General features: G+C 36.3%; 1 protein-coding gene across 3 annotated transcripts in view; it reads right to left on the reverse strand.

The window, feature by feature from the left end:
• The window catches only part of CDC42SE2 (CDC42 small effector 2), a 122,654-nt gene that overhangs the window by 42,825 nt on the left and 58,619 nt on the right, over positions 1 to 21,210 (reverse strand). For all 3 annotated transcript variants that reach the window (XM_082836902.1, XM_082836901.1, XM_082836903.1), the window contains one exon: positions 5,008 to 5,353. In XM_082836902.1, coding sequence (XP_082693028.1) covers positions 5,008 to 5,061 — 54 coding nt within the window. In that variant the 5' untranslated portion in view covers positions 5,062 to 5,353. The remainder of the gene's footprint in view (positions 1 to 5,007; positions 5,354 to 21,210) is intronic.

Below are 21,210 nucleotides of genomic sequence, written 5' to 3' on the forward strand. Positions count from 1 at the left end.
CATGCTATTGGTATTTCAGAAGCACCTTAATTTTAGCCACTTTAAGAATTCAATGCCTTATGAAAAGATGCAGACTTTCACATCATTTACACAAATAACAGAACATGTAAATGAAGAAAGTGTTTTCTAAATAAACATGACAATCTCCCAGATGCAGTAGGTGAGATGACTTGAAAACAATAGCTCTTTTAAGAAATGTTTCAGGATTCATGTAAGCTGTCAGTTAATAGGAGCTCACACTGGCTACTTAACATGACCTCGTAAATAAAGAACATTTTCTTTATGAAGATATAGTATTTTCTAATGAGCATATAGAAAAAATTAAATTAGGACTTATCTGCCATATAAATATATATTTTTAAAAACTATTTGACCACAATGTTTTTTTCTCTTCCTGTTCATCAAAAACAATTTTCCCTGCGTTTCTTTCCCTTTTTATTCCAGTGGTAATTATTTTTATCACAGTGAAGATAAGATAATCCTGTTTCTCAACTCTAGAGCTCCATGCTCTGACTTGTTCTGTATTCAATGGTCTCCAATGTGGGAAATGCTCACCTGGGGGGTGTTCAAAATGATCTGCTGGAATGTGAGAGGAAAATACTAGACCTTCTATTTTTACTTTTCATCTTTTCTTAAATTAAGTTCTACTGATATTTTGTGTATAGGATGACATAGATGCCTGGTGGCTTCTGAAAGCATTTATTTCTGTAATAGTTACTAGAAACAGAGTAAACAAAAAGCACTGAATTAGATTAATGCTTCATCATACTTGAAACTAAATACAAGAATGAAAGCTGCTATAGTATAATGTCTTTAACTTCATGGACTTCAATTTATCTAAATGTGTTTTTCTGTACTCTCAAAGAACTCGTCTTATGGTATAATACAAACGGAATGAGCTGATGAACAAAAGTGTGGAGGAGCTGAATTGGAGAATTTTATTTCAAGAAATCTCTGATTTGCGTACAGTCCTGAAGCTCACAACCTAGAATTTTAAAAAAATCAGGTTACTTTTCACTCTCATTAAATTACAATGCAAGATAATGCAAGGGTAAACATTTCCTCTCGGACTGATAAAAACTGAGTCGGAAAACATCATGCTGGTAGGAACACAAATTGATAACACCAAATTTAAAACAATGTTGTCTTGCATGGTAAAAGCTAACTAATGTCCTTAGACTTCAGAACCAATAATTTCACTCCTAGGTATATACCCTAGAGAACCTCAAGCATGTGTTCACCGGGCAACACATACACAAAGGCACGAAAGAGCATCATTCGTAACAGTCCCATACTGTGAACAACTCAGAATTTCAAAAGGACTATATGGATGTACATGGTGTAGTCATACAACAAAACATTCAAGAAAAGTGGAAATGAAGTTCAGTTACCTGCCTCAATACGGATTAATCTTATAAATTTAGCATTGAATTAAAGAAGAAAACACAATTATATCCACTGGAACTCCACTCAAAGTTAAAACAGGTAAATTAACCTATACTGCTCAGGGCATATACAAATGGTAAAATCATAAAACACAATAAGGAAGTGATCACCATAAAAAAAGCAGCAGGTCAGTGGCTCCTCCAGGTGTTGGAGCAGGGATGTAAATGAAAAGAACATTAGGGGGCTTCTGGGGTGTTGGCAATGCTCCATGTCTTAACTTGGGTAATATGTGCTTCATATTATGTTTCATAACTATTTATTATATATATATTTATATATAAAACAAACTTTTAAAGTACTTTTTTGGTATGATAATGGTATTGTGGTTATGTTAAATATGAATCATCTCTTACAGATAAATACTGCCATATTTATGTATAAAGTGAAATAATGCTTGGAATTTGGCTTCAAAATAATACAGAAAAGAGCAAAGTAGATGCACTGAGACAAACAACATCAGATAAGAACTGATACTGTTGAAGCTGAGTGTATGAGGTTCAGTATACAACTGTCTACTTTTGAATTATTATTTTTGCTGATGTCACTTTTTAAGTAACTATAAATGGCAGCCACCACATGGCTTGCTAAGAAATAGCTTGTTTTACTTTGACGTATATATTAAAAAACTCCAATCTAAACTGAATAAAGATCAATTTAATAAAAGCATTAAAGAAAACCATTTCCTCTCTGACATTTACAAACTTACAAAAGCATTCTAGTTTCTGAAGATAAATGGCTTTCTACTACCATCTCACCCCCTCTCCCAGCTTGAACTCATCCGGAATGCTATGGACACTAACTTACCAGCACTTCTCGACTGTGCTATCAGCACAAAACAGGGTAGGAACACCAAAATCCTTATGCCAAGAGCCTTTCTAGTTTGTCTTCAAGCTCATGTATACAAATTGAAACTTTCTCCTCAGGTACAAGCAGCTTATTGTCTCTATGAAGAAATCCAGTAGCCACTCCTGAGGCAGGACAGGCAGTTCCAGTGAATAAGATAATCTTGGTAATTTCTAGGTTTAGCAATACAGTTAAGACATTTGAATCAGTCCTCTACACTGCCTTTCTACAAAGTAGGAATATTTTTCATTTCTCCACTGATAAGTGTAATTTTCCATTTCTATTACATAAATTCATCTACTAAATGTTTTGAGATGATTGTGGTTACATAATGTGATTTTCTGTGTAATTAAACAAATCAAGAGCATGCACATTTACGTTTCCAGGAAAAGGAAAAATGACAACGTATCTATCATACTCATACCTCATTTAGGGTGTTTGGAAATGATTTCCTAAAAAAGGAAGTTCTACATGAATCTATGCCATCTGAGGTCCTTATCGCATAGTACTGGTGGAAATGCACCACACTTGAGCAAACACTCTTGTTTGACATAAATCCCCTGAAATTATAGAATGCCTTCACCTAGAGTTTCCTCTAGCCACCTTTCATAGAACTGTTGGTTCATACTCTCAGGCTGCAGTAAACAGCTTTCATGCTTTTCATGTCTAAGGTCTAAGGTTTTCTAGCAACCCCTGTCTACTGACCCATTCCATCCCCTTCCAATTCTTCACCCATTTCCCTCGAAGAAACCTTAGACTCTCTAAAATATGGAGCACAGTGCCCTTCCTTTTTTTTTTTTATATGGCAGTTACCACATCATCACTTAAAGACACACTACCCCTACTATTATGGATTAGAACTGCACATCAGAACAACAACAAAAATGAAGAAAAGTCACTGTAGGAAATGAATCTTATTGCAGAACACACTACACACATGATTGCAGACTGCTGAGGAGGACTCACTGGCTGGGAGTACAGGAAGGAGAAGGTAACTCACTGGCCTACAGGATGCAGTCTGGTCAGGCAGTGCTAACTCTCCATCTGGGCATACAGTAACATTAAACATTCAAACTACTGGGAAAAGGATATGTTCTTCACTTGAAAGAACAAAACCATTCAATGATTTCCTATTTCACAAAGTGTAAAAATCAGTCTTTCCCCAGCCTGGAAGGCCATACATGACCCGGCCCTTAACTATCTCTGACCTCATTTCCCACCACTGCAGCCCTGGCTCACAGCCACTCTGCCCTCTTTGACATTCCTCGTACACATACAACCCTTGCACTTCCAGAACTCTTGTACTCGCAGGTCCTTCTACATAAGCATGTGCCTTACTGCCTTAAACCTTAGCTTAAATATCACTTCATCAGAGAGGCGTTTCCTGTACACTCTTAATATCCCCATTTCTCCTCCTCTTTTTTCTACTTTCTTTTTCCTTAGAGCAGTTACCATCACCTGGTATCACAGACACCTATTTATTCACTAAATATCTCCTCTACTAGAATGAGAGCCACGAAGCAGAAACTGTCTGTTTTGCTCTCTGTTATTTCATCAGTACCTGGCTCACTGTGGAAATACCAGAGTATTAATACATGACAACTGGGCATAGGTGTCTAATTAAAATAACACATTTCAGAGACAAAGAGCATTACAAAACATCAGTACCATGTGGGGAAACACTATATGGGGAAAGTATGTAATATGACTAGAAAAGGGGGAGGTTGTAAATCAATATGCATTGTTTTTGAGGATACCTTAGAAGATTATTACCTTAATTGTGGTGATGGCAACGAGTGTATATGTATGTCCAAACTCACCAGTTTGTATACATTAATTATGTGCAATTTTTTGGTATACCAATTATAACTCAATAAAGCTGGGGGGAAAAAAGTCCACCAGCATGTCAATGCACAACAGTAAGTAGGTAAAGAATTCACTACAGTCCTGTAAACAGCTGACATGGTGGGAAACACTACAGAACAGTTAAGTTACTATGCAAGAAGTTCCATCCTACCACAGAAAAATGAAGTAAAAGAGCTGGTGGAAATACACGAGGTATTATCTAAGTCAGGGGAAAGCTGGCAAAGATTTCATAGCATTGACATTAGATCTAGGCATCTTAAAGGATGAAGAGAAAATTGGACGTGGATGGCAGAATTTCCGTAGAGGTAATAAAATGTGCACAGGTTAGAAGGGATAAAAGTGGGGCAGGTACTAAGAAGAAGTCAGCCAAGACTACTTACTATCCATATGACTTTGCGCAAAAAACTGAACCTATTTCAACTGAAAAATAAGGATAATGGTATCTTCCTCAGAGAGCTGCTGTGAGGAAAATGAGATGGTAAATCAAGAAGGATGTGAGGCAACCTAGCTATGACATCCTCCACCACTGATTTCCAAAGCCGACTTGGCTGTTCTATCTCAGATTGTCTCCCTTTCCTCTCATGGCTCCTCCGGAAGCTGGTCTACTTGGTAGAAGAGCATAACCTTCTCAATCATATACAATGGTCTAGCACAGTTCCTCACACATGGCATTTACTCAAAACACATTTACTTTTTTTTTTCTCCTTTCTTTAACCAGATGTTCAGAATTCCACTGACAGGCCTTACAACTGCCCAGCAATCACTGCTGGGGTCCTAATTCTCAACTTGAGAAACAGCATTATGTTTAATAAGCACCCCACCCAATCTGTACATGTATTACTTCATACTTACAGGTTGAGGCTGTTCTGCAATACAGCAGTTGAAACACAACCAGAATTCACTCATGCTTACAGTCCAAGTTATAAATGAGCACCAATGAAGTTTCCAAATCTCAATTCAGGAAGCTTCCAAAAAAGCAGGCTTCTCAATATGATAGATGTCCAAAGATGCCAAAATAATAACTTTATTACTTCTCTGTGTTTTTGTTCCTGGAAGTCAAGTATCTTAAATAGTCAATCTAACAAACAAAAGGTCAGATTGTTTCCTTTCTTTGCTTTTGATTCTACAGGGACTTGTTTCTGAACCACCAGGAAAGGTTTAAAAATTGTTGTCTTGACTCAGGACCTTAACAGGTAGTCTAGAAAAAAAGAAGAAAAGAAAAGAAGTTACTTTACTTATCTTACCCTTAGAAGCTTTTATTTCTTAAATCTTTGATAAAATTAAGACTATTTCCCCAAAAAGTAAACATTGAAAAAAAATCAAGATTTTAATAAACTGATATTCATTCAATAAAAAAATATTTGAGTACTTTTTCAGTGTCAGGTATTAGGAATATAGCAGTTGAAAAGAGAGTAATCCTTGCCTTCATAGAGCATTCTATTTTATGACTGTAAAAGCTTTCCCCAAAGCCATGACTCTAAACCTTGTAAGACATAAATGACAGTTATTTTTATATTTGTATAGAAGATCTTCAATGAAGATTAATGAATATATGTTCAATGTCACAAATACGGGTAATAAGGCATGAATTTAGGACCCTGATTCTACACAGTCCAGAAGACATGTCCTCCAACATACTAGAGGACAATGACATGTTAAGATCTAAACATATGTTCAAAGAGAAAGATAAGAAGGAAGAAAATGTACATTCTTGCCACAGTAAAATTCAGAACCTGGAATGCTTATTTTCAAGGAGAGGTGAACATTCCTTATGTCACCCAAACTCCTAAACAAAGAAGTAGCAGTCTTGCAATTGGCTCTGTCCAATAAAGTGGGTAAATACTATGAAGGTTTATAAGCTCAAAAGAATTGTATGTTTCATTTACTTCCTTAGCGAGAATGTAAGAGCAAAGGGTTAAATTCACAACATCATGAATATTATTTCAGGGCTATTTACTTAACAAGCTTAATTCCTCCCTGAATCAAAGACCATGGCCATTAAAATATCATTGTGAAATCTCTTTTAACCAATTTTATGAAAACAAATATGCCTTTGTTTGAAACTGAAAATTCCTTATGCTCATCACTGCTGATGCAGCACATACAAACATGAATTACTGTTTCAAATCTACTGGATTTGATATCTGAGGTTTTAAAATCTATTGTTTGATTTATTCCATCATCGTATTTTCTCATCTACATATAGAACTACACAATTTCCTTTTTATTTGTAATTTACCTTTGCCAGAAACCACCTTCAAATACTAATTTTACATTGTAAGGTGTTTTATTTTCTTCTATTTTTAACTGAGTATACATTCCTTTTGTTTAACACTTAAAAGTATTAGATGACTTCCGTATTTACAATCAACATTTTTGCAAATTCAGATTTCCTTTCTATTTAGAGTAAAGCTGTTCCTTATTTTGCAAATTTCAAAATATACATTTTCCCATTCCCATGTACTACTTTGAAAATAACATTCACAATATTTCCTCTTTCTTAATATTTAGTTGAAGAATGACTGTTTAAAGTACAATAATTTGTGCTTCTATTTTTGGAGATTAGACAGAAAGGATACTTAAGAATAATGACCTAGATAACAGATATGATGAAATACATTTTCAAACCAAGGGGATGTTTGCAACTCCACAGGTTTTTATTTGTTAAGTAAACATATAAATCTAAAAATGTTTCAAACATGCCTTGGAATATCATACCAATACATTTTTTCCATTTTCTTGCTTTTCTAAACAAAATTCCTTTTTAGAATCTTTTTCAAAAGTATATATACTTAAAACACATTTATACATAAACACCTTGTAGAGAAGTAGTGAATCTGTCACAAAAAATTTCAACATTACCACTAATAATAAATATATTAACAGGTACTTTCACTTCTTGAGCTCAAAGTTGCTTAAATCATGTCCATTTTGAAAACCTTACTTTAAAAAAAAATCTTAAGATAACAAAAGAAGAGTCACTTTGCAACAACATCAACAACTAAACTTGGCTCTAAACACAGCTCAGCACATTCCACACATAAATGAAGGGTCAAACTGGGCTACAGCACCAGAGAGTATTTCACGAACTCATAGTTTCATTAGACATAAGATTTTAGAAAAGCTTAAGTGAACTGTCAGGCCACTTAGTGACTGGCAGAGATTCCCTGCATTAAAAGTTCAGTCTCTTGACTTTTAAAGAGATTGGCATGAGTAAAAAAGTGTAGTAGTATTCTCTGGTCAAAAATATAACCTCCTCCGTCCCCTCCCCACCTCCTCACTTTCCACACCCACAAATGCTGCAGATATAAGCTTTATACTTGTGGGAACAGTTTCGCTGCTGACAATATGAAAAATTTATGTCCCAACATCGTACCCACAAATTAATAAAATTGTTTAGGTCAACTTCCAAAGAAACAACAATAAAGCCATGATTTGAAAAACAAGGCAATGAGGCATACCTTTTAAGACAAACAATTTCTTCCCTTTTTTTTTTTAATGTGGAATACTTTAACTCAGTTGAGGTATTGAGCATGCTCAGTTTGTGTGAAACAGAATCAGATGTTTAGAATTTAGACTTTGATATAAGAGATGTGTGGCAGTTGTTAGTACTACACTAATTTTTAGCAATGTTAACTTGAGCAAGTGACAAGCTCTATCATTAGCTATAAAAAATGGAATGCTTCACTGCCAATGTCACAGGTCTGAAATGAGGGCTAAATTACGATGTACATAAGGGCAGTGCATATATCATAAAGAGCTATACTGATACAAGATGCTCTTTTATTTGTTATCAAAATTAAAATAGCTAATAGAATGAAGTAGTAAAAATAATTAATTTGTAATAGCTGTAAATTTTTAGGAAACAGCCTAAAAGTCTATTCAAAAAAAAAAAAAGAATAAAAATTTTTTTAAATGAACTGAGAGACCATCTACAGAATGGGAGAAAATATTTGCAAACACTGCAACCCACAAGGGCTTAATTGCCAAAATATACAAACAGCTCATACAACGAAAAAAAAATCAAACAACCCAATTGAAAAATGGGCAGAAGACCTAAAGAGACATTTCTCCAAAGAAGAAATACAGGTGGTCAATAAGCACATGAAAAGATGCTCAACATCACTCATTATTAGAGAAATGCAAATCAAAACTACAATGAGGTACCACCTCACACCGGTCAGAATGGTCTACAAAGAACTAAAAAGTTTACAAAGAACAAATGCTGGAGAGGGTGTGGAGAAAAGGGAACCCTCCTATACTGTGGGTGGGAATGTAAACTGGTACAGCCGCTATGGAAAACAGTATGGAGGGTCCTCAGAAAACTAAAAATACAATTACCATATGATCCAGCAATCCCACTCCTGGGCATATACCCAGACAAAACTATAATTCAAAAAGATACATGCACCCCTACGTTCACAGCAGCACTATTTACAATAGCCAACACTTGGAAACAACCTAATGTCCATCAACAAATGAATGGATAAAGTAGATGTGGTATATATATACAATGGAATACTACTCAGCCATAAAAAAGAACAAAATAATGCCATCTGCAACAACATGGATGCAACTAAAGATTATTATACTAAGTGAAGTCAGAAAGAGCAAGACAGGGGCTTCCCTGGTGGCGCAGTGGTTGAGAATCTTCCTGCCAATGCAGGGGACATGGGTTCGAGCCCTGGTCTGGGAAGATCCCACATGCCGCGGAGCGGCTGGGCCCGTGAGCCATGGCCGCTGAGCCTGCGCGTCTGGAGCCTGTGCTCCGCAACAAGAGAAGGCCACGACAGTGAGAGGTCCGCACACCGCGATGAAGAGTGGCCCCCGCTCGCCGCAACTAGAGAAAGCCCTCGCACAGAAATGAAGACCCAACACAGCATAAATAAATAAATTTAAAAAAAAAAAAAGAAAGAGCAAGACAAATACCATATGATATCATTTATATGTGGAATCTAACATATGACACAAATGAACTTACCTATGAAACAGAAACAGAATCATGGACATAGAGAATAGACTGTGGTTGCCAAGGGGGTGGGGGGTGGGAGAGGGATGAACTGGGAGTTTGGGGTTAGTAGATGCAAACTATTACATATAGAATGGATAAACAACAAGGTCCTAATGTACAGCACAGAGAACTATATTCAATATCCTATGATAAGCCTTAATGGAAAAGAATATGAAAAAGAATGTATGTATTTGTAACTGAGTCACTTTGCTATACAGCAGAAATTAACACATTATAAATCAACCATACTTCCATTAAAAATTTTTTTTAAAAAAAGAATAATTGAATAGGGACTTCCCTGGTGGTGCAGTGGTTAAGACTCCGCACTCCCAATGCAGGGGTTCCCTGGTCAGGGAACTAGATCCCACATGCATGTTGCAACTAAGAGTTCGCAGGCCACAACTAAGGAACATACATGCCCCAACTAAGACCCGGCACAACCAAATAAATAAATATATATTAAAAAAAAGAATAAACAGATAGCATTTTAAACTGAAAAAAAATGAATGGTGCTCCATTCGTACAAAAGAACACTATACAAAATGAAAATGAATGGCAGTTTCATCCAACACACTGGACAATTCTCAGTGCCATGTTATTGAGGGAAAGAAGGCACAAAACAATATACATGGAATGCTTTCCTTTATACGAATTTCAAAAACAAGTTCAACCAAACTATTTTGTTTAGAGATGCATATAGAAGTATAAAAGTAAAGCAAGAAAATTATAACAGAAGTCAGGAAAGTGGTTAGGGCTGAGGGCAGGAATTAAGAATTAGGAAGAGATGCATAAGAGCTCCTGGAACACTGACAATATTCTACCTCTTGACTTAAGTGGTAGTTACACAGGTACTTGCTTTATAATTTTGTATTAAATAGTACATTTATGGTCTATGCAATTTTTTATATATTATATCTTTAAATAATAACAATTTAAATAATACGTAAGTAAAGTAAGTAAAAGAAGCAAATACTAACAATTTCAAGTTGTTTGTAATAGAGTGATGGAAATGCAAAATACAATGTCAAGTAAAAATGAACACACTTTGCTAGAGACTTTGAAGGAACTGGTAAAATTTGGGAGGTTTGAGTGGCGAAAGGGGTGATGAGGTCTGAAGTTCTACCAGATGCCAAAGAGATTTCCACCACAAATGCAAAAATTACTAATCAATGACCAAGTCTGAATTCTCAGTAAAGCTTATTTATAGCTGCACCAGCACTAAATCTGTCCCAACCTAGTTAAAATCATTCTTTGATATTGACTTGTGGTACAAGACCCTATTGGGAAAGAAAAAACAAAAATACAAAACCCAACCCATTCTGAAAAGAGCTTTCAAACTACATACTTATCACAGACCTACTTTTCTGTGGCTAATCAAAGTTCAGTCAAGCCACTGTTCCCTGAACTCAGTTATAAAAGGCACAGACAGGGGTGCATGTAACTACTAAAAATAAGAGGGTTAGTTTTTTTTCTTAGAATGACTGCTTATAGGTTAGTCTTTCCCACAGTTTCGTATTAATGTAATCACATGGTACTTTCTTTAATATCTGGCTTTTTTAATTCAGCACATTTTTGAGATTTACCATGATGCTTCTATTAGCTAATTCACATAGATTTCCATTGTGTAGACACAGCACAATTTAACTTCATATTTAGTATTTCCAGTTTTTGGCTGTTAAAAATAATGCTGCTATGAATTAGTATATACAAATATCCATATAAACAGAAATTTTCATTTCTCCTGAGTAAATATTTAGAAAGAGAATTGGAGTCATATTTTAAGTATAATTTTAACTTTATAAGAAACTGTGTACCAGTTTTCCAAATCAGTTGTACCATTTTGCATTTGTAGCAGCAAAGCATGAGAGTTCCAGTTGTTCAACATCCTACCAACACTTTGTATCGTCAATCTTGTTATTTTTAGTCATTAGTGGGTATAAAGTACTATCTTGCTGTGGTTTTAATTTGTACTTTCCTGATATCTAATGGTATTTAGTCTTTTCATGTGCTTGCTAGCCATTCATATTATCTTCTTTGGTTAGGTATATTCAGATCTTTTGCCCATTTTTTAATTTAGTTGCCTTATTCAGTTGTGTTCTTTACATATTCTAGATCAAGCCCTTTGTCTGATAAGTGTATTGTGAAGATTTTTTGCTGGTGTTTGTCTTTCCTTTTTTAAAAAAAAATAGCACCTTTCGGGACTTCCCTGGTGGTCCAGTGGTAGAGAATCCGCCTTTCAATGAAGGGGACGTGGGTTCGATCCCTGGTCAGGGAACTAAGACCCCACATGCCGCGGGGCAACTAAGCCCACGCACTACAACTACAGAGCCCACACGCCCTGGAGCCTGCGCGTCACAACTAGAGAGAAAACCTGCGTGCCACAACTAGAAAGATGCCCGTGCACTGGAACAAAAGATCCCACATGCCTCAACGAAGATCCTTCATGCAGCAACTAGACCCGACACAGCCAAGTAAATAAATATTTTTAAAAACAGCATCTTTCAAAGAGTTTAAGTTTTTTAATTTAACAAAATCTAGTTTATCTATTTCATCTTCTATGATTTGTGTTTTGTGTTCTAAGAAATTTCTGCATATCCCCCAAACATAGCTTTTCTTGTATTATTTTTTCTTCTAAAATTTTAGTTTTTACTTTTCAGTCTGTATCAATTTTTAGTTATTTCTGGTGGTATAAAGTAAAGGTCAAAGATTCGTTTTTACATGGATATAGCCCATTGTCCCAGCTCATCTGCTGAAGGATATCTCTTTGCCTATTGACTTGATTTGGCACTTTTCACTGAAAATCATGTAACTGTAGGTTTGTGTCCATTTCTGGGCTGATTATTACACTGGTTTATGCCTATACTAGAACCAGACTGTCTTGACTGATATACTTTTTTTATTATTACTATTTTACTTTTTTTTTTGGCTGTGTTGGGTCTTAGTTGTGGCATGCGGGGGGATCTTCGTTGCAGCATGCGGGATCTTTCACTGGGGTGCACGGGCTCTTCGTTGTGGCACGCAGGCTTCTCTCTAGTTGTGGCGCACGGGCTCCAGAGCGTGCAGGTTCAGTAGTTGCGGCGTGCGGGCTTAGCTGCCCCACACAGCATGTGGGATCTTAGTTCCCAGACAAGGGATCAAACCCGCGTCTCCTACACTGGAAGGCAGATTCTTAACCACTGGACCACCAGGGAAGTCCCTTGACTGCTATACTTTTATACTAAGACTTGAAGTCAGGTAGTGATAAATCTTCCAAATTATTCTTTTCCAAGGTTACTTTGGATTGTCTAGATGCTTTGCATTTCCATATGCATTTGAGAATCAATTTGTCAGTTTCTACCAAAAAAAGCCTCCTCCGAATCTGATTAGGATTGCATTTATTTTGACAATTATTTGGAGATTTCAATTTAACAATAGAGTATCTAACCCATTAACATGGCACATCCAATAGTCTGTAGTTCTAAGTGTACAGGTTTTCTATGTGTTTTGTTCCATCGTTTTTGTTTTTTAACTTTGTTTACAGCTTTCATATGAAAGCTTTTTTTTTTTTTTTTTTTTTGGCTGTGCTGCGTGGCTTGCGGGATCTCAGTTCCCCGACCAGGGATGGAACCTGGGGCTACGGCAGTGAAAGCGCCAAGTCCTAAACACTAGACTGCCAGGGAACTTCCCATATGAAAGCTTTAAAGACTTATGTAGTCAAACATCAATTTCCATCACAGATTAGGTGGTTTATCTTACTTTGGACAAATTTTCATCATGGACGGGGGGTCTCTTTTACTTATCCCAGGATTATAAACCTATCATCCCACATAGTTTCATTTAGGTTTACTTTATAAATTAACTTGGACATTAATATTTTATGGGTATAGTTAGGTAATATTTTCAGTCTACTCAGGCTTTTTCTTTCTAACATCTTCCTTTTCGCCTTAATTAAAAACTCAAGTACTTAATGCCAAACATATACATTTGTAGGGGAGAGATTCTTATATTGGCTCAAACCTGAAAGAGTTTGCAACACAGAGCAAAGTAATAACATGAGAAAACTACTGTCCCCTTCTCTAATGCCCACACTTCTCCCCCCTGTATGAGACTGAATACCATGCTTCCTCTCTTTAACAATAAATCCTCCTTTTCCTTTCCTGCTACTTTCCTTTCTTTTTTCCAGTTTCTCTCTCTCCCTTTTTCTTTCTCCCTTTTCCATGTCTTCATCCACTCTCCTTAAACCCTTTGTTAGCTATGTAGAATTAGAAATAACAATTTTGTGACACATAGTAGATTCTCAATTTATTAGTTCATGGATTGAAAGCTATCTTAATACTCTGAACTTTTCTCCCGCTTCTAGGTAGATATTTACACCCACCTGCTAATGAACATCTCATGTGGTCTCCTTGTTCATTTAAACACATTATTTTTAACACTAAATTCACATATCTGTGTCTGCATTACCTTTCTTGGTGGGTGGCACCACCATGCAATGTTTACCAAGCAACACATACTCAAAGTCTATCCCACTACCTGCAGTTCTGTGAATAAAACCATACTGTAAAATGTTTTCTTATATGTAAACAAGTCTTTACTGTTATTCAAAAATTAATACAAGCACAAAGATTTTTTAAAATCGATACATAATAAAAAGCTATTGAAAATAGCAAATCAGACCTATCCCGAGGGAACCTACCTCAACATAATAAAGGCCATATACGACAAACCCACAGCAAACATCGTCCTCAATGGTGAAAAACTGAACTCTTTCCTCTCAGATCAGGAACAAGACAAGGATGTCCACTCTCACCATTATTATTCAACATTGTTTTGGAAGTCCTAGCCACGGCAATCAGAGAAGAAAAAGAAATAAAAGGAATACAAACTGGAAAAGAAGAAGTAAAACTGTCACTGTTTGCACATGAAATGATACTATAGAGAATCCTAAAAATGCCACCAGAAAACTACTAGAGCTAATCAATGAATTTGGTAAAGTTGCAGGATACAAAATTAATGCACAGAAATCTCCTGCATTCCTATACACTAATGATGAAAAATCAGAAAGAGGAATTATGGAAACACTCCCATTTACCACTGCAACAAAAGAATAAAATACCTAGGAATAAACCTACCTAGGGAAACAAAAGACCTGTATGCAGAAAACTATAAGACACTGATGAAAAACATTAAAGATGATACCAACAAATGGAGAGATATACCATGTTCTTGGATTGGAAGAATCAATATTGTGGAAATGACTATACTACCCAAAGCAATCTACAGATTCAATGCAATCCCTATCAAATTACCAATGGCATTTTTTTTTACAGAACTAGAACAAAAAATCTTAAAATTTGTATGGATACACAAAAGACCCCGAATAGCCAATGCAGTCTTGACGGAAGAAAACGGAGCTGGAGGAATCAGACTCCCTGACTTCAGACTATACTACAGAGCTACAGTAATCAAGACAATATGATACTGGCACAAAAACAGAAACATAGATCAATGGAACAAGACAGAAAGCCCAGAGATAAACCCACGCACCTATGGTCAACTAATCTATGACAAAGGATGCAAAGATATACAATGGAGAAAAGACAGTCTCTTCTATAAGTGGCGCTGGGAAAACTGGACACAGCTACATGTAAAAGAATGAAATTAGAACACTCGCTAAAACCATACACAAAAATAAACTCAAAATGGATTAGAGACTTAAATGTAAGACCAGACACTATAAAACTCTTAGAGGAAAACACTGGAAGAACACTTACATAAATCACAGCAAGATCTTTTTTGATCCACCTCCTAGAGTAATGGAAATAAAAACAAAAATAAACAAATGGGACCTAATGAAACTTCAAAGCTTTTGTACAGCAAAGGAAACCATAAACAAGACGAAAAGACAACCCTCAGAATGGGAGAAAATATTTGCAAAGGAATCAACGGACAAAGGATTAATCTCCAACATATATAAACAGCCCATCCAGGGCAATATGAAAGAAACAAACAACCCAATCCAAAATTGGGCAGAAGACCTAAATAGACATTTCTCCAAAGAAGACATACAGATGGCCAAGAAGCACATGAAAAGCTGCTCAACCTCACTAATTATTAGAGAAATGCAAGTCAAAAGTACAATGAGGTATCACCTCACACCAGTTAGAACGGGCATCATCAGAAAATCTAGAAACAACAAATGCTGGAGAGGCTGTGGAGGAAAGGCAACCCTCATGCACTGTTGGTGGATACGTAAATTGTTACAGCCACTATGGAGGTTCCTTAAAAAACTAAAAATAGAATTACCATATGATCTAGCAATCCCACTACTGGGCATATACCCAGAGAAAACCATAATTCAAAAAGACACATGCACCCCAACGTTCATTGCAGCAGTATTTACAATAGCCAGATCATGGAAGCAACCTAAATGCCCATCGACACACGAATGGATAAAGAAGTTGTGGTACATATATACAATGGAATATTACTCAGTCATAAAAAGGAACAAAACTGAGTCATTTGTTGAGACGTGGATGGATCCAGAGACTGTCATACAGAGTGAAGTAAGTCAGAGAGAGAAAATCAAATATCGTATATTAACGCATGTATGTGGAACCTAGAAAAATGGTACAGATGAACCGGTTTGCAGGGCAGAAGTTGAGACACAGATGTAGAGAACAAACGTATGGACACCAAGGGGGAAAACCACGGTGGGGTGGAGATGGTGGTGTGAATTGGGCGACTGGGATTGACATGTATACACTGATGTGTATAAAACTGATGACTAATAAGAACCTGCAGTATAAAAAAAACAAACAAAAAAAACAACTAATACTAAACTTTCTTTGGGTTATTTGTATGGAAATATGTTAATATAAATGTTTCAGACATTACATGAAATTTCTAAAAATGTTACATGTTCTGGTATAATGTTCTAAGTCATAATTCTAGTCATTACTTTAAAATGTATATCTCAGAAATAACTAAATTTCCTTGTCAACTGCATTAATATGAACTTTCATCAAATCTTTAACCGTGGTCATTTTTAAGTCATTTGTCATTTACAGACAGTTCTGGGTGTACTGTGATGTTTCTGCAAAAATGTTCCTATAAAAGGGTTCCATCTTCAAGGAATTCATGGAAAAGACTCTGACAAGTACAGGTTTCTGGTAACTGACTATACTGCTGAACTGAATGAATAAGCATTTTCAGAACTCTAATGGAAAACTGATGAATTCATAAAAGTGCTAACAAAAGATCAAGATGAAAAAAAATTAATTACATGGGACTGAGTCAACTGATGAGGATGATTATAATCTTGGTGACTTTCTCTTTGAATAAAAAAACAAAAACCCCCACAAGGACTCAGAGGCAAAAATATACAAATCAATTTTCACTGCAAAGTAAAGGACCTGTTACAGTAGAGGATTACTGGACTGAATGTCAATATTATGACATAGTATGAGTGTGTTCTGTGTTTGCGATCATTGTTGCTTTTGTTGTGGTCAGCCATTTACAATGCTTGGTGTCATTTTATTTATCTCTTATAAAAATAAAATACAGTGTGTGTGGAAAAAAAAATCTTCCAACAAACAACAGTCCAAGATCAGTTGGCTTCACAGGTGAATTCTATAAAACATTTAGAAAAGAGCTAACACCAATCCTTCTCAACTCTTCCAAAAATCTGCAGGGGGAGAAACACTCCCAAATTCATTCTACAAAGCCACCATCACCCTGATACCAAAATCAAAAGAAGATACCACAAAAAAGAAAATTATAGACCAATATCACTGCTGAACACAGAAGCAAAAATCCTGAACAAAATACTAGCAAACAGAATCTAACAACACATTAAAAGGGTCATACACCATGATCAAGTGGGATTTACCCGAGGGATGCAACGATTCTTCAATATACATATACACAAATCAATCAATGTGATACACAACATTAACAAATTAAGGAATAAAAACCATATGATCATCTCAATAGATGCAGGAAAAGCTTTTGACAAAATTCAACATCCATTTATGATAAAAACTCTCCAGAAAATGGGCACACTCAATGGTGAAAAACTGAAAGCATTTCCAGTAGGATCAGGAACAAGACAAGGATGTCCACTCTCGCCACTCTTATTCAACATAGTTTTGGAAGTCCTAGCCACAACAGAGAATAAAAAGAAATAAAAGGAATACAAATTGGAAAAGAAGAAGTAAAACTGTCACTATTTGCCAATGACATGATACTATCCTAAAGATGCCACCAGAAAACTACTAGAACTAATCAATGAATTTGGTAAGGTTTCAGGATACAAAATTAATACACTGAAATCTCTGGCATTCCTATACACCAACAATGAAAAACCAGAAAGAGATATTAAGGAAACACTCCCACTTACCACTGCAACAAAAAGAATAAAATACCTATGAATAAACCTGCCTAAGGAGGTGAAAAACTTGTACTCAGAAAACTATAAACACTGATGAAAGAAATCAAAGGTAACACAAACAGATGGAGAAATATACCATGTTCTTGGATTGGAAGAATCAATATTGTGAAAATGACTATACTACCTAAAGCAATCTAGAGATTCGATGCAATCCCTATCAAACTACCAGTGGCATTCTTCACAGAATTAGAACAAAATATCTTACAACTCATATGGAAACACAAAAGACTCTGAATAGCTAAAACAATCTTGAGAAAGAAAAATGGAGTTGGAGGAATCAGCCTCCCTGACTTCAAACTATTATACCACAAAGCTACAGTAATCAAGACAGTATGGTACTGGCACAAAAAAAGAAATATAAATCAATGGTTCAGGATACAATGCACAGAGATAAACCCACACACATACGGGCACCTAATGTGCGACAAAGGAGGCAAGAACATACAATGGAGAAAGACAGCCTCTTCAATAAGTGCTGCTGGGAAAACTGGACAGCTACCTGTGAAAGAATGAAATTAGAACACTCCTTAACACCATACACAAAAGTAAACTCCAAATGGATTAAAGACTTAAATGTAAGACCAGACACTATAAAACTTTTAGAGGAAAACATAGGAAAAGCACTCCTTGACATAAACCACAGCAAGATCTTTTTTGACCCACCTCCTAGAGTAACAGAAACAAAAACAAAAATAAACAAATGGGACTTAAACTTTAAAGCTTTTAACAGCAAAGGAAACCATAAAAAAGACAAAAAAGACAAGCCTCAGAATGGGAAAAAATACTTGCAAATGAAACAACAGACAAAGGATTAATCTCTAAAATATACAAACAGCTCATGGAGCTCAATACCAAAAAAACAAACAATCCAGTTAAAAAACAGGCAGAAGACCTAAATAGACATTTCACCAAGGAAGACATACAGATGGCCAAGAGGCACATGAAAAGATGCTCAACATCACTAAATGCAAATCAAAACCACAATGAGGTATCCCCTCACACCACTCAGAATGGCCATTATCAAAAAAGCTAGAAACAATAAATGCTGGAGAGGGTGTGGAGAAAAGGGAACCCTCCAGCAGTGCTGGTGGGAATGTAAATTGATACAACCACTATGGAAAACAGTACGGAGGTTCCTTAAAAAACTAAAAATAGAACTACCATATGACCCAGCAATCCCACTACTGGGCATATACCCTGAGCAAACCATAATTCAAAAGGAGACATGCACTACAATGTTCACTGCAGCACTATTTACAATAGCCAGGACATGGAACTAACCTAAATGTCCATCGACAGATGAATGGATAAAGAAGATGTGGCACATATATACAATGGAATATTACTCAGCCATAATAAGAAACGAAACTGAGTTATTTGTAGTGAGGTAGACGGACCTAGAGTCTGTCATACAGAGTGAAGTAAGTCAGTAAAAGAAAAACAAATACCGTATGCTAACGCATATATATGGAATCTAAAAAAAAACAAACAAAAACAAATGGTACTGAGGAACCTACCTGCAGGGCAGAGATAAAGAGGTAGACACAGAGAATGGACTTGATGACATGGGGTGGGAGGGCGAAGCTGGGGAGAAGCGAGAGTAACATCCGACATATATACACTACTGAATGTAAAATAGTTGGCTGGTGAGAAGCAGTGGCATAGCAAAGGGAGATCGGTTCAGGGCTTTGCGATGACCTAGAGGGGTGGGATAGGGAGGAGGGGTGGGAGGCTCAAGAGGGAGGGGATATGGGGACGTATGTATGCATATGGCTGATTCGCTTTGTTGTGCAACAGAAACTAACATGGTATCGTGAAGTAATTATACTCCAATAAAGATCTATTAAAAAATTAAAAAACAGAATAAAATAAGGTAGTTTCATATTTTAAATGATCTTCAAAATATCCTGAAAAACTTATTTAAATAAATCTGCGATTCTCCTTGCTTAGCCCACACATAAACTTTTAAAGAATAAGATGTATTTTTAACTAAAATTTTAAAAATTGACTTAGAATTTAAATGAACCAATACAGAGTATCCAGATTATATAAAAAAGACTTGAAAGGCCTTGAAAGCATTCACAGACTTGACTATGGACCAGTGCTATGACAACTGTTGAAGAAAAAGTTAAAAATATATCTACGTGGGATTCCAGTTGGCGGTTTAAATAGCTTTTTTGGTTGCTTAGAGAAAATAATGTAAGGAAAAAATACTTCTCTATCATCTTTTATCTTCCAGCTCCAGAATGAAATTTAATGTATTTCTATAAAAAGTGTTAACAATTTACATGTAAACATCAATATAGGAACGTTTTAAAATAGGTTATCTTATAGTATGCTAATCTCAAAAGTAATAGTCAAATAAGTTCAACTTGGGGACAACGCAACACCTCAACACAAAGAAAATATATAATACTTGTGTCTTAGCTATTGAAAAAGAGTCTTCTATTGCTATATTAAACTTTAAGTGCAGTGTATCAGTTAGGAAATTAAAAAGTACACATACATTTAGCTTCCCTTTTGGTATTTCTTTCCTCAAATTAAATCAGGAAATCGATAATCCTTTCTGATGCCACCTCTTAACTGGATAACAGAAACAAACTTCAGCATATATCTGAATGCAGGATTTCACCATACATGGATACTTGTATTATATACAGCTGACCACTGAACAGTGCAGGGGGTTAGGGGGTTGAGACCCTTCCTATGGTAGAATATCCAGGTATAACCTTAGAGTCGGCCCTCTGTATACATAGTTCCACATTTACAGATTCAGCCAACCATGGATCGTGTAGGACATATTTACTGGGAAAAAATATCCACATATAAGTGGACCCAAGCTATTCAAACCCATGATGTTCAAGGGTCAACTGTACACATGCATGTATTTGACAGATATTGTTGAGCAATCACTATGTACTAGCCCCTGTGAATATGACAATGATCGAGAGAGTGGTTCAAACAAAACTGAACGCTTTAAAAAAATTATTACTCACTAACTAGGCTAAATATAAATATGTAATAAGCACCAAAATGCATGGTCACCTTCTACTTCAAGAGGTAATTCTCTTTCGGATTTCATTCAGTTAAGTCCCAGGACTCTGACAAGGAGAGCTAGGTATCCAAGTAGTCCACAGTTGGGGTATATTCACTAAGGTCTTGATGTAGAAATCTTACTATTCCCGTATGTTTCAGCCCCTGATGGAGTCAGATAAGATAAAAAAAAAATCTCACGGGCTTCCCTGGTGGCGCAGTGGTTGAGAGTCCGCCTGCCGATGCAGGGGACACGGGTTCGTGCCCCGGTCCGGGAAGAGCCCACATGCCATGGAGTGGCTGCGCCCGTGAGCCATGGCCGCTGAGCCTGCGCGTCCGGAGCCTGGGCTCCGCAACGGGAGAGGCCACCGCAGTGAGAGGCCCACGTACCGCAAAAACAAACAAACAAACAAAAATCTCAGTTATATAGATGATAACTGTAGGTTGCTCAAGGTTCAATGAGGAGACTAAGCTCTATTTAAGAGGAAAAGTGAATCACCAGAATGCCTGCTTATGTGGCAGTGAAAGCAAACAGAATGCAACTGAACATATGAGGAATTCACCAAAAAGTTAGCATTTT

This window comes from Leucopleurus acutus (assembly GCF_964270905.1).
Source record: "Leucopleurus acutus genome assembly, chromosome: 3".
Taxonomy (NCBI): Eukaryota; Metazoa; Chordata; class Mammalia; order Artiodactyla; family Delphinidae; genus Leucopleurus; species Leucopleurus acutus.